The sequence below is a fragment of the Dermochelys coriacea genome, chromosome 13, assembly GCF_009764565.3.
Source record: "Dermochelys coriacea isolate rDerCor1 chromosome 13, rDerCor1.pri.v4, whole genome shotgun sequence".
NCBI classification, from domain to species: domain Eukaryota; kingdom Metazoa; phylum Chordata; order Testudines; family Dermochelyidae; genus Dermochelys; species Dermochelys coriacea.
The window spans coordinates 33,860,214-33,873,198 of record NC_050080.1 but is presented as its reverse complement, the minus strand read 5'-3'; the positions used below and the strand labels follow the sequence as shown (position 1 = coordinate 33,873,198).

Here is a 12,985-nt window from a genome sequence, read left to right as displayed (position 1 = left end):
GGAAAACCCCAAGACCAGCTCAAAGCCCCTCTCCAGCCACTCCCCATCATTGAAGTTCCATTTCAGCGAGTAGCTGTGGATATTCTGGGTCCTTTTCTGAAAAAGACACCCAGATGAAAGCAGTACTTACTGACTTTCATGGATTTTGCCACCCGATGGCCGGAAGCAGTAGCTCTAAGCAACACCAGGGCTGAAAGTGTGTGCCAGGCACTAACAGACATTTCTGCCAGGGTAGGTTGGCCCTCCGACATCCTCACAGATGCAGGAACTAATTTCCTGACAGGAACTATGAAAAGCCTTTGGGAAGCTCATTGGGTAAATCACTTGGTTGCCACTCCTTATCACCATCAAAAAAATGGCATGGTGGAGAAGTTTAATGGAACTTTGGGTGCCATGATACGTAAATTTTTAAATGAGCACTCCATTGATTGGGACCTACTGTTGCAGCAGTTGCTCTTTGCCTACAGAGCTGTACCACATCCCAGTTTAGGGATTGAACCATTTGAACTTGTATATGGCCGCAAGGTTAAGGGGCCATTACAGTTGGTGAAGCAGCAATGGGAGGGATTTACACTTTCTCCAGGAACTAACATTCAGGACTTTGTAACCAACCTACAAAACACCCTTCAAACCTCTCTAACCCTTGCTGAAGAAAACCTACAGGATGCTCAAAAAGAGCAAAAAGCTTGATATGATAAACATACCAGAGAGCATTCCTTCAAAGTAGGAGACCAGGTCATGGTCTTAAAGGAGCTCCAGGCCCATTAAATGGAAGAGTCGTAGGAAGGTCTATTCACGGTCCAGGAGCACCTGGGAGCTGTGAATTATCTCATAGCACTCCCCATCTCCAACCGAAAACCTAAAGTATACCATATTAATTCTCTAAAGCCCTTTTATTCCAGAGAATTAAAGGCTTGTCAGTTTACAGCCCAGGGAGGAGATGACGCTGAGTGGCCTGAGGTGTCTACTATGAAGAAAAAAGTGCTGGTGGTGTGGAAGAGGTGAACCTCTCCATGACCCTTGGGCGTATGCAGTGACAGCAGATCCAGGAGCTGTGCACTAGCTACGCACCAATGTTCTCAGCCACCCTAGGACTGACTGAACGGGCATAACATTCCATTGACACAGATAATGCTCACTCAATTAAAGTCCAACCTTATTGGGTGTCTCTTCAAGCTAAAATTGCTATAGAACGGGAGATCCAGAATATGTTACAGATGGGTGTAATCCGCCCCTCTGGCAGTGCATGGGCATCTCCAGTGGTTCTAGTTCCCAAACCAGGTGGGGAGATACATTTTTGCATGGACTACCATAAGCTAAATGCTGTAACTCGCCCAGATAACTATCCAATGACACGCACAGATGAACTATTAGAGACAGGGACAGGCCCAGTTCATCTCTACCTTGGACTTAACCAAGGGGTACTGGCAGGTACCACTAGATGAATCCGCCAAGGAAAGGTCAGCCTTCACCACACATGTCGGGCCTTATGAATTTAATGTACTCCCTTTTGGGCTGCGGAATGCACCCGCCACCGTCCAAAGGCTTGTAGATGGTCTCCTAGTGGGATTAGGAGAAAATGCAGTCACCTACCTTGACAATGTGGCCATATTTTCGGATTCCTGAGCAGAACACTTGGAACATCTACAAAAAGTCTTTGAGCGCATAAGGGAGGTAGGACTAACTGTTAAGGCTAAGAAGTGTCAAATAAGCCTAAACAGATTGACTTACCTTGGACACCAAATGGGTCAAGGAACTATCAACCCCCTACAGGCCAAAGTGGATGCTATCCAAAAGTAGCCTGTCCCAAGGTCAAAGAAACAGATTCAATCCTTCTTAGGCTTGACCAGTTATTACAGGCGATTTGTAGCACAATACAGCCAAATCGATGCCCCACAGACCTAACCAAAAAGAAACATCCAAATGCCGTTCAGTGGGCCGAAGATTGTCAGAAGGCCTTTAACCAAGTTAAAACGACACTCATGTCTGACCCTGTACTAAGGGCCCCAAACTTTGATAAACTGTTCCTAGTAACCACAGATGTGTCCAAGTGTGGTGTGGGAGCAGTTTTAATGCAGGAAGGATCGGATCAAGAATTCCATCCTGTAGTGTTTCTCAGGAAAAAAACTGTCTGAGAGGGAAAGCAACTGGTCAGTCAGTAAAAAAGAATGTTACGCTATTGTCTACGCTCTGGAAAAGCTACGCCCATATGTTTGGGAACGGCATTTCCACCTGCAAACCGACCATGCTGCACTACGGTGGCTCCATACTGCCACGGGAAATAACAAAAAACTTATTTGGTGGAGTTTAGCTCTCCAAGATTTTGATTTCGACATCCAACACATCTCAGGAGCTTCTAACAACATGGCTGATGCACTCTCCCGTGAAAGTTTCCCAGAGTCAACTGATTAAAATCGTCCTTGAGATGTGGAAAATATTGTTAATCTTTATATACTTGGTAGTATATTTAGAGGTGCATGTGTCTTATTAACTTTGTTTTTTCCTAGAGCTCCACGAAGAAATCCCAGCCAGTGTTTCACCCTAGCTGTGATTTGGGGGGCGTGTCATGAATATAAAGGGAAGGGTAAACACCTTTAAAATCCCTCCTGGCCAAAGGAAAAACCCCTTTCATCTGTAAAGGTTTAAGAAGCTAGGATAACGTTGCTGGCACCTGACCACAATAACCAATGAGGAGACGAGATACTTTCAAAGCTGGAGGGAGGGAGAAACAAAGGGTCTGTCTGTGTGATGCTTTTGTTGGGGACAGAACAGGAATGGAGTCTTAGAACTTAGTAAGTAATCTAGCTAGACATGCGTTAGATTATGATTTCTTTAAATGGCTGAGAAAATAGACTATGCTGACTAGAATGGATATTCCTGTCTTTGTGTCTTTTTTGTAACTTAAGGTTTTGCCTAGAGGGATTCTCTATGTTTTGAATCTAATTACCCTGTAAGGTATTTACCATCCTGATTTTACAGAGGTGATTCTTTTTACCTTTTCTTCTATTAAAATTCTTCTTGTAAGAAATTGAATGTTTTTTTCATTGTTCTTAAATCCAAGGGTTTGGGTCTGTGGTCACCTATGCAAATTGGTGAGGATTTTTATCAAGCCTTCACCAGGCAGGGGGGTGCAAGGTTTTGGTGAGGATTTTTGGGGGAAAGACAATGCTTTCCCAGTAAACCCAGTCAAACATTTGGGGGTGGCAGTGGACGTCCAAGGGCAAAGGGTAAAGTAGTTTGTACTTTGGGGAAGTTTTAACCTAAGGTGGTAAAAGTAAGCTTAGGAGGTTTTCATGCAGGTCCCCACATCTGTACTCTAGAGTTCAGAGTGGGGAAGGAACCTTGACACAGGCCCAACTGAATGGTTATTTGGCCTATTAATGTCCTAGGAGTCCCACCAAATAAACAACTGTAGAAGCAGCAAGGTGTCTATTAGATGCTGTGGCTGATCTCCCATTCAACTGTTATCACACCTCTTCTTTGGTAGGTGCAATTGCTTTTGACTTGAGTGAGAGAAAATGGTGTTCAGAACCGCTGAGGAGAAGAACAGTAGTTCACACTTGTACTATGTCTCCTGTGTCTGAAATACCCATGTAAGTAGCTGTGAAAAGAATTGACTTTTCTAGTCACTGGCTGAATTGAAAATCGGAAAGAAAGTATTTTAGATGATGATGATGATTCAGTGAACCAAACAAATTGAAAAAAATTATTTTGGGTTGAACAAAAAGTTTAGCCAGATTCCCCAAACATGATATTTTCCTTTTCTCATTTCGGAGTTTTTAACCATTCTTAAGAAATAAAATTGCAGTGAAACTCTAAATGAAAAAGTATTTTTTGAATCAAACAATTAAAATGTTTCTTTTTTAAATGTTGAAAGGAAAAGTTTTGATCTAAAAACAAATCTGTTTTTTTTCTCTCCTACTGACAAAAATTTGGAAAACTCAACTCAAATTTGCCAACAGTTTTGGTCAACCTAAATCTGAATTTTTCATCCATAAAACATTTTGTCACTGACAGCAACACTGAGTGCTTTGGAAAATCGTAATATACCTCCTTTGGCCAATACCATGGAGATTAGTCACAGGTGCAAGCCAGTAAACTGTGATATAACCACACACACACATTAAACAAAGGGATTATTCTTGAGTTCCAGTGTTCGGATCATCATTAATAGAGCAGTTGTGAGATTCCAACACCAATCTTGAACACTCCTCGAGGTTCAGAGGTGTTTGAATCCATATTTCCAGATTAGATGCATTACTAAGTTACATGAATAGATAACAATGTGAAAAAATGTAACATAGATACACAGAGGGTTGCTTGATTTATTTTTAAATCACTCTTATAATGGCATACTCCAGTGCTGGGAGTGGCATACAAATTTAGAGAGAGAGACGATTACAAATGGGAACTGTTAGTTTAGATAGATAGATAGATTAGATAGATAGAAATTATGACTGTTACTCTACTGGTTTTACCATAACCGAAAGGATTATCTAGCTCAATGTTCATAGAGAAGGTTCATTTTAGAAACACTGAGCTGATGGTTCTTCCCATAGCTTCTTTCACATCCTTGTTCCTCAGGCTGTAGATGAGGGGATTCAACATAGGGATGACCAGGGTATAAAACACAGACACCACTTTGCTCTGAGCTGGAACAGATAGTGCACTGGGCTGTGTGTACATGAAGGTAAGAGTGCCATAAAATAAACTCACGGTCATCATGTGGGAGGTGCAGGTGGAGAAGGCTCTGCGTCTGCCCTCAGCAGAGCGAATCCTGAGGATGGCGGAGATGATGTAGGCATAGGAGATGAGAATGACCATGGAAGTGCTCACGATGATGAGGCTGGATAAAGTGAACAGCACCAGTTCATTGATGTCTGTGTTGGTGCATGAGAGGCTTAGCAGGGGTGGAATGTCACAGAAGAAGTGATCTATCTCATTGGACGCACAGAAACAGAGTGTAAAGGTGAAGACTGTGTGCACCATAGAGTTTACACAGCCGCAAACATAGGAACCCACCAGCAGCTGAACGCAAACCTGCTTGGACATGGTGACGGGATACAGGAGCGGTCTGCAGATGGCGGTGTATCGATCATATGCCATGGCTGCCAGGATGAATGCCTCAGTGGTGACAAAGACAGCGACCAAGAAGAATTGGGTGGCACATCCGTTGAAGGAAATGGTTTTGCTGCTTGCTAGGAAGCTCGCCATGGCTTTGGGGGCGATGGTGGAGGAGTAGCAAAGATCTAAGAGCGACAGGTTCATGAGGAAGAAGTACATTGGGGTGTGCAGGCAAGACTGGGCTTTAATAAGGAAGACCATGATGGTGTTCCCCAGCACAGTTGTCATATAAATTGCCAGAAACACCACAAAGGGGCCCACCTTGAGCCCCAGACCACTTCCAAACCCCAGAAGGATGAATTCCATCAGTGCTGTGTGGTTTCTCTCTTTCATTGTCTCCATTTTCTTGGGAAAAGGAATGAGATAAGCATTAAAAAAAGAAGCAAAGGGCTAAGGAGAATGCCACAGGTTACAGGCCCCATTTGTAGCTCTCTCCCAATGAAAATGAAGGCAAATCTCCCCTTGGCTTTCATAAAAGTGGACTGAACCCTTAAAAATGTCATTAAATTTCTTCTTAATAAATCTCCAGAAGTTCTGTTAGAAATTTTGACTTTTCTACCATAGAGCACCAAATTATTAATGTTCCCATATAACAATTATTTACAAGAGGAGAATTTGCCCATAGAGGGCAAGATTCTGCTACTCTTATCATGATCTTACTCACTGAGATCCATGGGACTCCTCTTGGAGTGAAGGAGTACTCAACATGAGGTAGTGTGGTAAAATGTGGCCCTCAGTGCACATAGTCCTTTATTTTAAGCCTAGGAGACAGCAAGATGAGCATTTAGTCTGCAGCAAACCCAATAGTTTGTGACTGAACTAGAACATAACTCTGTCTCTCTCAACGTTAGGAAATGCCAGGATTAAAGTTGCCTGTGCAACTTTCGTTCACCTCCGTGTACATATACATTATGATTAGACTTGGACAGGTTGGACTTTTAGAAGTACTTGACAGCAAATACTCACATTGATGAAAAAACATTTCCATCAATAACCACTGAAATTTACAGACAGGAAAAGTCAGAAAAACACTGCTTGAGAACATACTAGAGTTTGATTTAAGGATTTTTTAATATATACTTTGACATGTGACACTCACAATTTGTGTTGTAGCAGTTATAAAGCTTTAACTGTTTATATCTCAAAGTGTACTGTCATGAAATAATTAGTATCTAACCCTCTTTCTTTGAGCCCCTATAATTTCCCATAACTGTGAACATTTCAATTGATAACAATTGAAAAAAGGCTTATAAATATACAATGATATTAGCCAATTAAATTATATTAAAAATAGAATTTTCTGCCAAGCCTAATTAGATACAGTCTTTAATAACCTGATCACATATTATTATTTCCTCAGTATCTCTCCCTCATCCAGTGCACAGGATGGATGGGGCTCACTTATTGGACCATTATCCAATATTTTGTTTTGTCTTCATTGTTCAATGAGTGGCCACAAGATTTACTTACTGCACACTATTCAAACTCTGCTCTGGAGAGAGAATTATTAATTCCTCCATGGGCTTTCCTGCAGTGCCCATCATTATAGTATCTGAGCGCTTCACAAACATCAGTGAATTTGTTTTCACAGCACTGGAGATGAGGGATTTTTATTCTGCCCCCAACCTTTCCTTTTCCCAGTCCTGGCTCTTCCCCAGGCCTGTCTCCTTGTTTCATCCTATTCTCCTCATCGAGACAGTCTAAGTCCCCTCTCCTCAGGCTTCTCAGCCCAGTCCCAGTCTCCTACCAAAACCAGTGTCATAGAATCATAGAATCATAGAATATCAGGGTTGGAAGGGACCCCAGAAGGTCATCTAGTCCAACCCCCTGCTCAAAGCAGGACCAAGTCCCAGTTAAATCATCCTAGCCAGGGCTTTGTCAAGCCTGACCTTAAAAACCTCTAAGGAAGGAGATTCTACCACCTCTCTAGGTAACGCATTCCAGTGTTTCACCACCCTCTTAGTGAAAAAGTTTTTCCTAATATCCAATCTAAACCTCCCCCATTGCAACTTGAGACCATTACTCCTCGTTCTGTCATCTTCTACCATTGAGAACAGTCTAGAGCCATCCTCTTTGAAACCCCCTTTCAGGTAGTTGAAAGCAGCTATCAAATCCCCCCTCATTCTTCTCTTCTGCAGACTAAACAATCCCAGCTCCCTCAGCCTCTCCTCATAAGTCATGTGCTCTAGACCCCTAATCATTTTTGTTGCCCTTCGCTGTACTCTTTCCAATTTATCCACATCCTTCTTGTAGTGTGGGGCCCAAAACTGGACACAGTACTCCAGATGAGGCCTCACCAGTGTCGAATAGAGGGGAACGATCACGTCCCTCGATCTGCTCGCTATGCCCCTACTTATACATCCCAAAATGCCATTGGCCTTCTTGGCAACAAGGGCACACTGCTGACTCATATCCAGCTTCTCGTCCACTGTCACCCCTAGGTCCTTTTCCGCAGAACTGCTGCCGAGCCATTCGGTCCCTAGTCTGTAGCGGTGCATTGGATTCTTCCATCCTAAGTGCAGGACCCTGCACTTATCCTTATTGAACCTCATTAGATTTCTTTTGGCCCAATCCTCCAATTTGTCTAGGTCCTTCTGTATCCTATCCCTCCCCTCCAGCGTATCTACCACTCCTCCCAGTTTAGTATCATCCGCAAATTTGCTGAGAGTGCAATCCACACCATCCTCCAGATCATTTATGAAGATATTGAACAAAACGGGCCCCAGGACCGACCCCTGGGGCACTCCACTTGACACCGGCTGCCAACTAGACATGGAGCCATTGATCACTACCCGTTGAGCCCGACAATCTAGCCAGCTTTCTACCCACCTTATAGTGCATTCATCCAGCCCATACTTCCTTAACTTGCTGACAAGAATGCTGTGGGAGACCGTGTCAAAAGCTTTGCTAAAGTCAAGAAACAATACATCCACTGCTTTCCCTTCATCCACAGAACCAGTAATCTCATCATAAAAGGCGATTAGATTAGTCAGGCATGACCTTCCCTTGGTGAATCCATGCTGACTGTTCCTGATCACTTTCCTCTCCTCTAAGTGCTTCAGGATTGATTCTTTGAGGACCTGCTCCATGATTTTTCCAGGGACTGAGGTGAGGCTGACCGGCCTGTAGTTCCCAGGATCCTCCTTCTTCCCTTTTTTAAAGATGGGCACTACATTAGCCTTTTTCCAGTCATCCGGGACTTCCCCCGTTCGCCACGAGTTTTCAAAGATAATGGCCAAGGGCTCTGCAATCACAGCCGCCAATTCCCTCAGCACTCTCAGATGCAATTCGTCCGGCCCCATGGACTTGTGCACGTCCAGCTTTTCTAAATAGTCCCTAACCACCTCTATCTCTACAGAGGGCTGGCCATCTCTTCCCCATTTTGTGATGCCCAGCACAGCAGTCTGGGAGCTGACCTTGTTAGTGAAAACAGAGGCAAAAAAAGCATTGAGTACATTAGCTTTTTCCACATCCTCTGTCACTAGCTTGCCTCCCTCATTCAGTAAGGGGCCCACACTTTCCTTGGCTTTCTTCTTGTTGCCAACATACCTGAAGAAACCCTTCTTGTTACTCTTGACATCTCTTGCTAGCTGCAGCTCCAGGTGCGATTTGGCCCTCCTGATATCTTTCCTACATGCCCGAGCAATATTTTTATACTCTTCCCTGTGTCACTCACCCCTTTATCTAAGTTCCCCTTTCCCATTGGCTCCCAGGTCCAATCTCCCTCTCCAGGCTCCTTATTCAATCTCACTATCTTCCCCCTGCCCCCATCTCATTTCCTTCTCCCAGTCTCTTTGCCCAGCCAGTGTTTGTTCTGCCGCTTCACCCTAGATCCTCACTGGATTTCTCTACCATGCCTCCTCCACCCTGTTCTCCTGGTTCTCAGCCCCAGACTTCCTGTTCTGCTAGACCCAGTATCTCCCCCAGTTCCTCATCTGATGTCAGTCTCCCCCTCACCTACTAGCTATCAACCCTCCCCCCCACTTCCCTTCATGTCCCTCCCTGGCCTCCAGTCCTACTTTCTTTCCCCATGTAGTCTCCCTTCCAACTCTCAGAACTAGTTTTATTGCACAGTTAGTCCCAGTTTACCTCCCAGCTCCCAGTTTCCTTGTCCAGTCTCCTCTCCATGCCAGCTTCCAGTTTTTCTCCCATCACCTTATTTTAAAAAATGCCCCTTGACTTAATCAGGAGACCTTTCTTTCTTATTTTCACGCAGAGCCTAGCACAATGTGACCCTGATCGTTGATTCTGGTGCTATTGTAACAATTGTAATAATTAAGGCCAGTCATATTTTTTTATCAGCAGAATAGTGGACTTTTAATTAAATGAAAATATTCACAAAAATGTCTGCTTTCCTCAAAACAATTCAATTTTTCATTGGAAAATCATTCTCCCTCCCCCAGTTTGCAATTAAGTTTTCAACTGAATATTTTCAGTTTTTCAATAAAAATGAAAACTTTCAGTAGGTGAAAAAGGTTCAGAGCAGTTCTTATAATAACAAATACAATAAAAAATTAGGTTTAGTGACACTTCAGGTTGTGTCAGGACACTCCCCACCAACCAGAACCTAAAAGCATTGAAATCAGAATTGAAAGAAAAGTCTTCTGTATACCTTGCCACCATCACATTATAGACAACACTGTTGATAATTCATTATGACATTCCATAAGGCTTTCAGATTGATCTCCAACGGAAGCCTGACATCAGTACATACCCCATCTTCATTCAACTTGCAGAACTTTAATAGTGCCCTCATGTTCTCTTCTCTCAATGAATCAGCATGGGTGCGTAACACGCAGCTCAAGTACTTACAAAGTTCATCTGCTTTAATGTTCTTAAGAGCTGGAATTTGAAAATGTTGCCCAGACTCAAGGGCCAAGACTATTGCGGCTGTTAGGGTTCTATCAACAGCTAGAAAAGTCACTTTTATCTGCGGCAATAACTCCTCCTCACTGATCTCTCAACAATGAGCACTAACTTTATTGATGAGTCATTCTGCTTCGTTCCAGGACCTGCTGGGACATAGTCCCTGGGTGCTTCAAATGATTCAAAACTTCAAGCAAGCTATTTGTTTTAATGTTGCTTTGTTTTGGGATTACAGTGATTTCCCAGACTGAAATATTGGCCTCACATGAACTGAGTGTGTTTTTAGTCTTCTTTCCTTAAAGACGCTGGTTACTCTCCGCAAATGAACATGCCCGGTGAAGCCAACTGTGTGACTAGTTCCACAACCCTTACTCTCATTGAGTAGCGCTTACTGATGCAACTAGTTCTGCTGAGTAAGGGCTGTGGAATTGGCCCCCATGTGAGTAACAGTTCCTTTTTTATTTTTTCCTCTAAAAAAAAAAAGAATTTCTTACAGAATGGGAATTGGAGTTCTAAACCAGCTCTACCATGGAGAAAACAAATTCAATAGAGTGCATTCATATTCGATCAATTGTGCTGGTGCCTTGTGTCCACACAGCATTAGGGTGTATCAGGAAAAGATGTGTTGTACTCTGGATAGGAACCCAAGTGTCACCTTTTAGCATGTTACCTTGTGGGAGATTTTCACAGTGCATTGTGGAATACCCTTATGTCTCTCAGAGACTTGAGGGAATCCAGGGGGAAATGTTGATCATTCCCTCTGTGCCATTCAACAGCCTGCTGCTCTCATGCCTCGTGTATGAATTGTCCACTGCAAAGATGCATGTAGTTCAGAGAAACACAGCACTCTTCCCCATTTTAAGCATACATATAGCATACCATTCTGTTTTATTTGCAATGCCCCAGTGCTCAGATAGAGTCAACAGAGGATGAGTGAACTGATAGTCCTGCAGATACACTCTTACAACTTCTCAAGACAAGATAAACCTAGCAGAGAGGTGGTTTGGGGTCCATTCAATGAGCACCGAGTGGAGGGACTGAATTATGATGCAAACCTGGGATGACCAGCAGTGGCTCCAGGACTTTCAGATGTAGAAGGCCACATTCCTGGAGTTAAGGGCCAAGCTCATTCAAACCCTGCAGTGCACAGACATCAAGATGAGCGCTGTCCAGACCTTGGAGAATGGAATGCATGTTGCCATGTGAAATTGTGCAACCTCATATTTCTATCAGTCAGTGGGGAATCAATTTGATGCTGGAAAATCAGTTTGGGGGTACATCATCATGCAGGTATGCAAGGTGGGAAATAATGTCTTGCTGTTCTGAGTAGAAAACCTGGGCAATGTGCAGGAAATAACAGATTAATTCAATGACTTCCCTAACAATGCTGAGTGTTGGGTGCCCCTTTCCCCAGCTAGACTTTGAGTACATAAACCACAAGGGTTACTGTTCCATAGTACAGAGGCCTTGGTGAATCCTAATGGGTGATTTACTGAAATGAATGTTGGCTGGTTGGGAAAAGTCCACAGTCCTCAAAGCTTTAGAAATGAAGGGATTTTTGACAGCCTGAAAGCTAGGGCGTTCTCCCCAGACTCTTCCAACTGACTTTAACAGGGTTTCTGTGCCAGCTCTGCCTCTCTCTTGCTGACTCGGCCCACCTTTTCCTTCCCTGGAAGTCGTACATCAACAACCTAGAGAAAATCAAGGAGAGATTTAGCCATCACCTGGGCAGGTTCAGGATGACTAGGGAGTGGACTTTCAAAGGCAGGTGAAAGTGTCTAATGAAAAGGAACAATCTCTGTGGAGGAAAACATTCCAGCGGCCTCTGATGCATGTTGTGCAGTGCATAATGTCAGCAAGACCAATGGTGAGACCCAACTACTAGGCTGGATGAGTGAGGAGCACAGACTAGAGCTGTAAAAATGTTTCTTGTCTTAGGCTTACAGTTGCAGTAGCATTCCTGTTTTGTTCAATGGCAAGAGAAGAGATGGTACAAAGTACATAAAGTTGATAAAGTACAGTTCGGAGCTGAAGAGAAATGGTAAAATGAAAAAAAGTCCCATTCATTACATCACATGAGGCAGACAACTCAGTATTGATCAATTTTTTAAGTGTTTGTACACAAATGCTTGAAGTTGAAATACTAAGATGGGTGAGCTTGAGGGGCTGGTATTAAAGGAGGACATTGCCATAATAAGCATCACAGAAACTTGGCGGAATGATGATAATCAATGGGACATGGTAATACCAGGCACAGAATATATAGGAGTGACAGAATAGGTCATGCTGTTGGGGGAGAGGAACTATTGTGAAAGAAGGCATAGACTGAAATATAGCTGGGAATGGACTACAAAAAGGATGGATCACTCAATAATTGTTGTGTTGTGTTCATTTCCTCTGAAGATCTGGCACTGGCCATTGTCTGAAGGCAGGACATTGGGCTACAGGGACCATTGGTCTGACCCAGTATGGTCATTTCTGTATTCTTATAGAAATGCAAATCACACTTTGAAAGAAATTTGCCAAACAAGACAATCCTACACATGATCTCTTCTGGACAATTAAAGCTGGACATAAAAGCTGTCCCCTCACCACCAAGAAAATGGTGAATGTTCATTGAAAACCTGAAAGTGAATTTTTTCAGCTAAGACTACTGAAAAGCAAAATGTATTTTTAAAAAAATCTTCAAATTTTCCATGAAAAATATTTTTTTAATTGCCCCCGATTTTTAGTGAATATTAGATCATGCTCAAGGGAGACAAGGAAGACAAGTGGTCAAACCCAACACCTAATTCTCAGAGTTAAATTCATCCATTCCGGGAATAGAAAAAACATAGTCCAATTCATCTAATTGGACAAACACCCTCAGAGAATGTCTTAGGATAAGGCTGCAGACTGTGTGTCTGAGTTTCCTCTCATGGGTATAAACTACTCTCCAATCCTCCTGATTTTGCTACAGATGTCTGAATCTAACCTTGTTGATTGAAAAGCCCAG

The 12,985-nt window shown here is 43.1% G+C and overlaps 1 protein-coding gene across 1 annotated transcript; it reads right to left on the bottom strand.

The window, feature by feature from the left end:
- Positions 1-4,521: 4,521 nt before the first annotated feature.
- LOC119842368 (olfactory receptor 12-like) lies at positions 4,522-5,466 on the bottom strand. Its single transcript, XM_038370395.1, has one exon. It carries the CDS (start codon positions 5,464-5,466, stop codon positions 4,522-4,524), a length of 945 nt encoding a protein of 314 aa, XP_038226323.1.
- Positions 5,467-12,985: the final 7,519 nt, after the last annotated feature.